General features: G+C 44.8%; 1 protein-coding gene across 2 annotated transcripts in view; it reads left to right on the forward strand.

Annotated features, from left to right (window-relative positions):
* nfixb (nuclear factor I/Xb) overlaps positions 1–11,363 on the forward strand; it is a 140,275-nt gene extending 128,912 nt beyond the window's left edge. The window contains exons 13-15 of one of the 2 annotated variants that reach the window (XM_071535049.1): positions 877–1,024; positions 2,629–2,720; positions 5,051–11,363. In XM_071535049.1, coding sequence (XP_071391150.1) covers positions 877–1,024; positions 2,629–2,720; positions 5,051–5,065 — 255 coding nt within the window. In that variant the 3' untranslated portion in view covers positions 5,066–11,363. The remainder of the gene's footprint in view (positions 1–876; positions 1,025–2,628; positions 2,721–5,050) is intronic. The other variant, XM_071535050.1, reaches the window with a different exon arrangement.
* Positions 11,364–11,724: the final 361 nt, after the last annotated feature.

An 11,724-nucleotide genomic window follows, 5' to 3' on the forward strand; every position in this document is an offset into this window, starting at 1 on the left:
ACCTCATTACTTGAAGTGGACAGTGGACACCAAATGTTTTATGGTATTGTATATCCATGTACATCCAAATAAACTGTGCTGATTGTTTCACCATGTTGACTTAACAACTAGCACTTGCAAAGAGAAATACGAGCCAAAAATCCCAGCCAACTCTTACACTAGTGAACACTTTAGACTGCATATGGTTATTCAGTTGGTCTACAAATCTTTGTATTGTCTTGTCGATGTCATTTTGCCGTTTGCTGTTTCAGACCCCGACGTTCCCCCTTTTTATTTTATTTTGCTCCGCCCACCCCCTCAGAAGTTATAACCATCAGCACGAAAGTCAATCAATCACAGCACACTTCAGTCAAGCATACGTGTTCTGTGTTGTGTCATTGTGTTTCTGTTTTCATTTATAGCCGTTCTGATTTTTTTAGTTGGAGTTTGGTTGTTTGGTGCTGGTATTGTTGGTGTTGTTGTGCTTGTGTAGAAGAGTATTCTCCCATGGTTTTGATTTGTTGCCATGTTATGGACGAACCCAACCAGTAATTCGCTCACTTCCCTCCTCCTCCACCTCCTCCACCCACCACGGACCACCCTTGTGGGACCCCCTCACCCCCTTTCCTCAAGCTCCAGCCCCACTCCTACCAAACCCTGTGGTGATTATTATTTTTTACACCTCCATAAAAGATGCAGTGCACATACATCATTCCTTTGGTTGTTGTTTCCAACTCCCTCTCCACCACCTCCTCCTCCTCCTCCTCCTTCCACCATTGCCACTCCCTCCGTCATGGATATTTTTTTGGACCTGGCCTCCCGAGCTGCATCCTCTCTCATTCCGTGTCTGCGGATTGTCACATGTCGCCCTCCTGACCCTATTTGTGTTGTCTGCAGCCAAACGGGAGCGGCCAGAGCAAAATGCCAGGCTCCTTCTTGCTGCCTCCACCTCCCCCAGTGGCCCGCCCAGTGCCCCTCCCTATGCCCGACTCTAAACCCAGCAGCACGCCCCCTGACGGCGGACTCAACTCGCCCGCATCTCCGTGTAAGTGACCCCGCAGAGACCGCAATCAGAACCAAACCAAAAAAAAACAAACATCCGAGAACCCCCACCCCCCTCCAGTGAAATTACCCCTGCCATGTGTCTTCCTCCAACTTCGTGCCATCATTGTTCCTGTGTATCCAACATCTCACCTCCGTTAACCTTGGAAGGCTATGGAAGCCACGCATAGAATATGCTGTGGGACCCCATGCTTATAAGTAGGTTATACAGCAAGACCACCAGAGATTTGGTGAGAAATGTCCTTCATAACGGACTCCCGTGGGGTTCCTCAGGGTTCTGTATTAGGCCCACTGACTCACTCCGCCAGCGTCAGTGGTCCTACTTGTTGAGGGACACGAGCCCATTCTCCAACGCCAGTGTTTCTGCGTTTCTCTGGCGTTGAAGCCGCATCACCACCCTGGTTCTTCTCCTTTTTAAATCCTTTTTTCCTTCCCTGCTGGACTCACCAGCGGCCCCCCCGTGAGAAGCCTTTTGAAATCTTGAGAAGAATTTGATCAGTTACTTCTTGTTTGTGAAGGGCACAAATTTAGGGCAGTTTATTTTAAGGTGGACTCCAAAAGATTACACCCCAGTTTCTCTTCTCAAAAGAATTTGAGACATCAAAGGAATATTTTGATTCATACTTGACACTTTTTGGTTGAACTGATTTCAGTTTCTTTTGATTTTTGAGCTGCAGCCCTAGATGCTGGTGGTTGTTTGTTTTGTCATTGTTAATTAGGTTAGGCGAGTGGGGTGTGTTCAGGCTGAAGAAGTGTATCACAGGTGGGAGTCTGTCCAAACATGGGGCTTTTCTCACAATAGGTTTGTGTTTCTCACCTGTGATATGAGGGGCACTGGACGGAGCACTTGCTATTTTCTTTTTTTTTTTTCTTTTTTTTTTTTTAGCTTACCTTCGATTTTAGTGTTGATTTTTTTTTTCAACCCCCAGTCAGTGTCTCAAAGTCTTTTATGTCTTATGTATGTCACTGATTCTTAAAAATACATGGATGTATACTGTATATGTCCATGCCACTAATTTACACATAAATGCTCGCAATTTCTTTTCCTCTGTCTCTCTTGTTCTCTCTCTTTTTCTCGCACACAAACGTATGCAAATGTCCGCACACTGCACCGTCAGAATCCTCAATCAGATCCTGTGCCATGTTTGCAGGAATGCCTCTGACTGCCTTAATGTTGGAGTCCGTAGGGAACCTCAAACTGCCCTAAATTTGTCAGAGACTTTGATGCCAATGGGTTTTAAATGTCCCTGACTGATCCTCGATGTCAGGATTCTGGTGCGCTCAATCATTTGCGACTGAGTTTATCAGTGGGATTTAATCCTCGACGCTCAGGGAGATCTAAGTTTACATACCGAAGTTTGGCATACTCCTCTATGGGATTTTGATGACCTTAATGAGATAAAGTAGCATTTCCAGATGGACTAAACGCACGTATGCTTTGTATACGTATTCGCCAAAATCCGAATCTTTTGTTATTGAGAAAGTGTGTTTTATCTTATCACATGTTGAGATTCTACAGGAGGTTTGAGTGCTGGCTGTCTTTGTGCTGACTTGATGTCTTTGTCTGTTCTCTTTCTGTTTCTGTAGCATACTCCACGCCAGGCACCACAGCTCCCAACAGGTTTGTCGGCATCGGATCACGGGACAACAACTTTCTGAACATCCCGCAGCAGACACAGGTATGCGTCCGCCGCGTGTTGACCGGCCGAACAACCGTTGGGCTTATCCAATAAGTTTTGTGTCTGTCTGAGTGTGTGAAAGTGAGAGCAAGCGAGCATGTGTGCAGAGGAAACTTGTCTGTTTTCATTGTGATTATTGGTCGAACTCAGGAAACTTGCTCGGCTGCGTGGACGCGCGCCAAAATATTTCTTATTCCCTTACTCCCTAAAACCTGCTGCTGCTGTTTCCTCTGCCTCTCCTCTCATTCCGTCCCGCAGTGCACCATGAATGTGTGCATTTGTGTATGTGTGCTTTACTGTACGTGTGTGGTTTACCATATGTGCTCAACTGCCCTCTCCCTGTTTATTTGGCACATATGGAGCCTACCCTTCAGGCAGCGGGGCTTCTCCCTCGCTGCCTTTTTTCACTCTTTCTCCACGCTACCTCTCTCCTATTCCTCTTTTCCTACCCCGCTCCTGCCCTAACCCCCTTTCTCTCTCCGCTCTCGCTCTTTGTCTCCCTCTCGTTAGCTTTGTCCCGCTCTGTTGTCCTCCCTCCCTCTCATTAATTCTCTCTATCTCTCTGCCTCTTATTTTCTCTCTCTCTCTCTCTCTCTACTCTCTCTCACCCTCTCCTTCCTTCCCCTCACCACACTGCGTCTCGTTCATATGCCTCCTCCATTACCCACAGCACTTTTCTCATTAGTGTCCAACCACACCCGCCTGGAGCCAGCTCAGCTCAGCTCAGCTCTGCTCTGCTCCGCTCTGCTCCCCAACACATGGAAACCATCTGAAACTGCTCTGCTGATCCCTCCCTAGTTGCTTTGCCCTCCATTCTCGCACTTTTTCTCCCTGCTCCCCCATTCCCTCTCCTTTCTGCCCCTCCGCCCGCTACACTCCGCTCTCTTTTTCCCCTCTCCCCTCTTTCTGACTCCAGTCTTTATCTCCTTTCCTCCATCGGTTTTTCTCACCCTGTCAGTTTTTCTTCTCGTTTTTAATGCGACTGGCCCGATTTGAACTAACCCTCCGCTCTGAGTCCTTCTCTTCTTTTCCACCCTATTATATTATACACAACTTAATACCCTTAATAAAAATCTGAATCTGGTTAACTCATTGTTACATAATTTAGTCCCTCTCCTTAGATCCCCTTGTGTTTGTTTTTATACACAAGTTCCCTAATGCTCAGTGCTCGGAGGGACAGAATGTCTGCAGTATGGTTTTACTTTCCGAGGCAGAACCAAAACATACAGCGTAGCATTAATTGGTTGCATGTGCCTCTCAGAAAATGACACTGTAAGCATAATGATCTGCTAAAAAAAAATTGACAGACTAATAGACAAAGGCCTTGTCAGAAGTGTGGTGGCTACGGGGCAACCTGGAGAACTTCTCCTCACACTGACAACAGCGGGCTCCATGCGCCCTCTAGTGGCAAAAGGGAAACACTGCAGCCAGGAGGGGGGGGGAAGAGAAACGAGATAATGACAGGGCAGGAGAGAAAGAGGGAAACGGAGGGAACAGAGCGACAGAGTTTCGGCCCTCAGAGAAGTCACGTCCCGGCCGTCTCGTTACCCCCGGCAACCAGACATGATGTCATAGCCAGTTGATCTTGAATTTGAGAAGGGGTTGCTCGAAAGGGGGTGAGTGTGGGGGGTGGGGGGGCAGGAAAGAAAAGAGGGTGGTCACTCTCTGCTGCCAAGGATTTAGTGGAGTGTTAGTGGGAGATAGATGGATCGTGTGTGTGTGTGTGCGTAAGAGCATACACAGAAAGAGAGAGAGAGAGTAACTAAGAAGGGAAAAGTTACAAAGCCCAAGGGCTGCTGGGACAGTGCCCAGGGGAGCGGGGTAGCTGAGGAGGGCAGGAGGCAGAAGGGGGGTATTCAAGCGACCTGTTAGAGTCAAACAAAACAAAAGGCTGCTTCCCTGGAGGCCCGGAGTAGTTTCCAAGGCTTGACTCCCAGAATGTTGGCGCATTAGCCAACGGTGCCAGATCCTGCGGGCCAGGCAGGGCAGCCAACGGCAGCGACAGTGACCCATTTCTGCTCCCTGCTCACACTGAGCGGGAGAAACCCAATCCGAAGACGGTGCGAGCAACAGGGAGCGCCAGACTGCTATCCTCCTGCTGCTGCTTGGCCATTAGTAGCCATTCGGTGCTCAGCCAAATTCATGACATACTGTACATCACCACAGAAACAGACAGAATGAATGGTAATAGCCGGGCTAGTAGCCCAGATTGCTTTTTCTTTGAGACCTGTAGGAACCTCTAGTGGCCAAAAGTCAACACGGTGCATGATTTACCTGCATATTTACTCAGATATTACTGCTTTTGACACTTTCCCTTTCTTCTCTTCCAGTCTTGGTTCCTCTGACAAGACCTGTGCGCAAACCAGCAACTAGAATTCTTTCTTTACAATCGGAAATAGAAAAACAGAGAAACAACCCACAGGATAATTGCCCTCCAACCAACCCACCGGCCGGCCCTTACAGTACGTCTCACCTAGTCTAAAATATAACCAAGCAGCGCGACCAGGAAATCTCAGCAGCATGACGCTTTTAGAGGAACTCTGGACTCACTTACCCAGTCAGAGGGAAAGCCCCGTTTTAAGGATGGATGGACAAGAGGATGGCAGGATAAAGAAGGGTAGGACGAACAGCAGCAAGCAGCAGGCATCTCTCCTGAAACCACCGAACCAGCACAACATAGCAGCAACACAAGAGGAACCCGAGGATGAAAAAAAAAAACGGTCAATTTCTTCTACGTCACAAGGATAGCATTGTGCAATGAATGGCTAAGAAAATCAACTGTCCGACCGCCAGGTTTCTACGACAACACATACATACTAACAAACAGGTCAACGCAGGCATGAACTTAGAAATTAAAAGTTAAGCTATGAAGCCTGACCAGCAATCAATCCACACCCCGATAAAGCAAAGACACAATTTGGTTTCCAAATGAAAGCTGCAGTCCATACTACTGTGATGTCTGTCATCACCCAAAAACCAACACAAACTTCTCCAAAATTGACCAATGTTTCTCTCCTTCTGAACAACCATTGACTTTATAAAGCCCCCTTCCCCCTTAACTACTAACTAGACCGAGACCATGCCAAAACATATCTTGATTAAGGGTTGCACTACAAGCTGAATCAATTAACACTAATCTTATGATGTGCACTATTTACCTACAAGGCATGGGAGGTAAACCAGGCTTGCCTATTATGAGTTTTAAAGAGGAAATCCATGGTACAAGAAGCCTTCACGTGTCCTCAGCCCCATCGTTCAGTTCGGTTCAACAGCTTCGTTGGCCTCCGCTCACTATCACACACCCCAGCACAACAAGCACCCAGACCCAGGAAATCCAATCACAAAGATCACACAATCTGTGCCATGACCACAGCAAGTATATACAATTTGTCTTTAGTATGATTTTGAAACACACGCGCACACACACATACACACACTGTGGCTCAGTCTCACTGTTTAGATTCTAATAGATATAGGTGGTGTTATTGTACATCATGTTTTCAGTTTTTTCTATGCACACAAGCCTAGTAAACTCTCTACCCATTTTATTAGATATCCAAACCAACATCACACACACACATACACACACTGATACTGAAAAGTACATTGAGCAATCCTCTTCAATACTGACAATTTTCACGACAACAATAGACAGCAGCTATTGGTTCCCCCTTTGCCCCCTTTTGTAATGTAGATTAATGATTTTGTTATCTCTTGTGTCTTCTCTTATTTGAATTTATTCCTTTGAATTTGTACTATTTTATAATTGTTTTGTATTTGAATGACAGCACCTTATAGAGAAACACAGTGGTAAGAAGTGGGATGTTGAAACCGTATAGACGGGGTGGGTGGCTGACCTGGGTCAAACAGTATTTGCAAATATTCTTTAATGGTTTGCTTTTGCCTTCTCAGGTGCCAGATGGATGTGTTTGCCGCATAGGACGATACAATGCAGAGTTGAGACAATCACAGGAAAGTATTTGAAAGTATTTGATATACTTTTCTGGGATTGACAACTTGACCTGACACCATTTTAGCCGTTCAGATGCGGTAAACCACAGCAGTCTGGTGCTCCGTGTGGGTCAAAAAAAAGTAGAAAATGATTTGCAACTAGCCTACTGTTTGAGCCAGGTTAGGTGGGTGGTGGTGTTGGCTGGTGGTGGTGATGTTGGGCCAGGTATGAGTAGTTGTACTAAAAAAAAAAACAGAACCAAGGAGGTAAGGTTGCTGAAGATGGGACCCAGAGAAAGAGAGCGAGCTGCTCTTCCTTCTGTCTCCCTGACGTTTACCCTGTTGTTTACACTCCCAGACGGCCGCCGCTCCAAGAGCGGAGAGAGCCACGCTGCGGAGCAAAATGAATATGTGACATATCTGTCTGTCTTTGGCGAGGGGAGGAGGGCCCCCATAGGCTAGCGAGAGAAGGGTCAGACCCGGGCGGCCATTTCGGTGCACAGGATCAGGAAGAGTTTGTCGGGCGCTATGGCGACCGGAGCTCCGCTTCCTCCTCCCCCTCCGCAAACCAGCGATTTTGACTAAACCGTGTGTGAATCAATGAGCCCTTACAGATCAAAACTGCACTAAAGTGATCATGCCAGCCAACCTTGTGAGACGTGTTGCTTTTGTAGAACGAATTAGAACGACCACCACTTTGTTAGTTGACAGCTCACCACCCGTTCAGATCAATGGACGACTTACTGGGATGGACACACACTTCTAGAGCACAGAACGCCACTTCTTAAACACACAATCAACACACTCAAAACGTATTAGGTGCGCTCACTATTAACGCAAACACAGCCCCGTGCCAGATTGAATTTCAAAGGGAAGTCTTAAATATAGACAATCTGAGGAGGCCTTTTATGCTTTTAATCATTGTATATCAACCCCCGCCATTGCCCCGTACATTTTCAGTTGGATTAAATGATTTCTGAAGTCAAACAAATTCAATTAAAATCACCCCACCCAACCTCACAAAATAACTGGACTGCCTGGCCATGTTCTTCACTGCAGGGAAACAAACATAGTTGGCCAACCGACTGGCGACCATCTCATCAGCTTCGTAGAGAGACCTAGCTCTGCTGCGTTCAGATTTACGATGGCTACGGTGATTTCTTTTCTAATCTATGGAAGTGCCTCTGTATTCCCATTATGCAATTTGTCAAACATGAATTCAGGTTCTTTTTCTCACATATAAGCTATAGTGAATGGTGAAATTTTATGTCAGGAGAGGAAAATGGCGACAGCTCACTAGATAATCGCAAGCATCTTTATATATAATACACATATATATTTATAGATATATACATTTTTTTATTTGCAAGATAAGCTCTGTGGCAGTCTAGTTATTTTTTGAAGCATGGCGTACATCGCACAGTCATAGGATGCATCTCAAAAACCGCTGATTTGAGCTAAAGTACCAGTCCCTAAACCCACACTTGCATTAAATAGCAAAAAAAACAAAAATCCATGGCAAAAACAACAATAGATACATAGATAACAACAGTAAATGATAATGTAGTTGAGGATTAAAACAGAACAGATTAGATTTTGGTTTTTCTTTCTTGTTTTGATGGGAAGTATTGTTATTGAAACTAAATGATGTATGTTGATTGAGCCATGTGCAATGCCTTGGTAGAGGAATTGTGTTTGTCTGTTAGAGATTGTTTGAGGGTGTCAAGAGAAAAGAGGGAAAACCCTCTAGTTTTTTGTTTTTCAAGTCCACATGCTCTGGGACTCTAAATACAAGGGCGGAGAGAAAAAAAATCCCAGTCTTTGTAAGTTTGGGGAAATTGTTTTTAATTTCCTTTTTTGTTTTTCCTTTATCGCTTTTTTTAAGAAAAAAAATTCATTTGTAATGATTTGTTTTCAAAATGTGGGAGGGCTGAAGGAACAATTTTGCAAAACATAAACTATATATCACTATAAAAACTGGTGCTTTCTACAGAATAAAGTACATTCAAACTCTATTATACATAAATAATAATAAACAAAATTAAGTGTTATCATAAAGCAAATTTTAGGAAAACATGCATTATTCTATTTCTCTTTTTGTATTTACCGAGGGGGGAGGGGTTCATTGTATGAAAAGGTTGTTGTGACAAAAGGCATTTTTCCCCAACCTTTACACCATAGCAGGAGGGAAACTCCTGGGAGAAACACGAGGCAGATTCCCCACAGCAGCGCACTGTGGTTACGGGTGGCTGAGGTTAGATCACCACCAGCCATCCTTGTAAACTCTCCAGACTAATTCATCTTGTTATCCAGCTTGTGGGGCACGTCGTAAAGACTGTCCCAACACAAGCGATCGCAACATTGGACAAAGACAAGATCTTCCCCAATCTGGGAGATGCACTAGTATGGATTCCCCATTTCCAAAAAAAAAAAAAAAGTGTTGAACTGAGCCGGAATGGAATGTGTCTTGTTTGGCGAGACGGGAGCTGTATTGTGAAATTGAATCTTTTTTTTTATTATTAGTAGGTGTAATTGACTAGTAGATTCCTGTCTCAAAGCAAACTGTGAGAGGGAATTTGAGGGTGCTGTCAGTCATCAATTCAATATCAAAGTGAACCCCCCCCCCCCCCCCCCCCTTCCCCTCCACACACACACACACACACACCACCCAACTCCCGAAATCTCCCACTGTAAATGATTCTAAATATTTGTTTGGTGATGTAGTGTTATAGACTCAGAGCATCTTAAAGGTTGTCCCTAAAAAGTGCCTTTTGTTCACAGATTCCATCTTGTAATCCTGAGTGCCCGTCTCTCAAAAGATAAAAAAAAAAACAAAAAAAAAAGTCCCCTCCTTCATACTTCTTCTATATCCACTTCTTTCTCTTCCTCTCTTCTTCGAGCTTTTCAAAGCAGTATACATAGTACTAAAGGAAATTGGTGTGATTTAGTTCCTCTTTTTATTGTTGAATAATTAAGAAAAGCAGAAAAAAAAGCCAAAAAAAAACACACTCAAAAAAAAAAAAAAAAAAAAAAAAAAAAGATATTTTCTGTCTTGCTTCTCTTCCTCTGTATCTTGTCTTCTGTCTATCTTGGACACTGGAGTAGTCTGTAGCCGCGTAACCTTCTCCTCCCTCCCCCCTCCCCCCACACTTCTCCTTTATCCCTTTCTCTGAACGGAGGGGTTAAAAAAAGAATACGCAAAAATTTTTTGTCTGAGCAGAATGCAGTTAGCTCACATGTTATTCTTGTCTGTACGCTTCACATTGTATTACCATACCCATCTCTTCAGCTTCTCCATTCAACAGCTAATGTAAGTGAACAAGTTACACCGCTGGGCTCTGGGCTGTGCTGAGGCCAAGGGGGGGCTGTCACGGGGGCAAACAAAGTGTTTTTTTTTGTTTTTTTCTCGCTGGGTGCAATCAATGACAAATCAATCATCCACTGTGGTGTTTGGGGGGGCGACACACTCATAGGAAGCTCCCTCTGACTGGGGCGAGGGAGATGGCCAGTGGGGCTGCTAGCATAGGCAGGTTTGTTTGTAATTCTTGTTTCTATCTATTTATTTTTTTATAATTGAATTTGGATTTGCTTTTGATTTTTTTTTTTCTTCATTGTTATTGCGTTAATCTTAGGCAGCAGTAAGACGCTGCAGTGAGACCTTCAATTATGCACCTTTCTAGTGGTTGAATGAGACCAGCTATTTAAAAAAAAAAAACTAAAAAAAAATACATGGGGGAAAAAAATGTAACTGAAATGACTCTTAAGCACCTTATTAACGGACTGGTTCCAGAGCAGGGAGAGACTGAAAGGCTCGCATTTAGTACAATCATAAAGGACGTTAACACATCGCTTCACAATATTGTATCGATTCACCGCCATTCTAAATTCACAGTGAACGAAAGACACATTGACCAAAGTGATATGGTTCCAAAAGCTGTACAGCACACTATCCAGTAGACTTGGGTGACTCGGAGCGAGCACCTTGGAATTCCACCAGCAAAATCAAGTGCAGGCTTGATGACAGAGCCTATTCCTTGTTTCCTGCAAAAACAAAACAAACAAACAAAAAATATATGCAAGTTTTTCTTTTCTTTTTTTCTTTTTTTTCTTCATCAAGCGAGTGAAGCCAGCAGCAGTATTATCAATTAAGCCTTGACAAGTGAAAGCGCCACAGTTGAGAAGCCATATCAAGAGATGAACAGGTTGCACAGAGCAGAGCGTGGTGTGTGTGTGCTTTGTTGAGGGAGGGGGAGCGTCAGACCCTCCTTGTCTACAGTATCTGCCCCTGCACCATAGAGAGAGAGAGAGAGGGAGAGAGAGAGAGAGAGAGAGAGGGAGTCACAGAGAGCTCAGTCTGACCCTGTGCCTGGCCATCCGTGGTTTTATTTTCCTTCGGGTTTGTTTGTTTTTAACACGTTTTGTAGGGCGCTGGGCCGTGTTTTAGTGACGTGTAGACTGAGCCCCTGGCTGGCCTAACCCCTCCCCTCTGGCCTGCCCCCACACCACACGCCTAAGAGCGCCCCTCCTGCCCCCTCGGAACAGCACCCGCACACACACACACACACACACACACACGCACCCCCACCCCCCTCAGAGACACACCTCCCAGAGCCCATGGTGAAATGCATGTGTTAATTACAGTTTCTTTTCCATAATAAGAAAAAAAAAACAGTTTGAAAAGAGCAACACCTTTACTTGATTGAATAAAAGGATGTTCTTGACTGTATCCTGCCTGTGTCCGTCTTGCTTATTACTCTGTCATGTGTGTGGTGGATGAACAGCTGTGTGTCACTGGGGTTTCAACCCAGCAGTTAGGAATGAACTCATTCATTTTCTATACCTGCTTAATCCTTTTCAGGGTCATGCGGGACGGGAGCCTTTCCCAGCATACTTTGGGTGGAAGACAGGTTGCCATTATGTATTCCTATGAGCAACTTATAGTGTCTCCAATCCACCTGACCTCCAATCTTGCATGTGTTATACCAGGAAATATACCAAGGAAACTGATGTGAGCGGGGAGGGTCAGGATCTTTCTTGCTGTGAGGTGACAGTG

Source organism: Centroberyx affinis, unplaced genomic scaffold (genome assembly GCF_046629955.1).
Source record: "Centroberyx affinis isolate AG114_WGS23_722 - 3 ecotype Tasmania unplaced genomic scaffold, CSIRO-AGI_Caff_v1 ptg002649l_1, whole genome shotgun sequence".
Lineage (NCBI taxonomy): Eukaryota > Metazoa > Chordata > Actinopteri > Beryciformes > Berycidae > Centroberyx > Centroberyx affinis.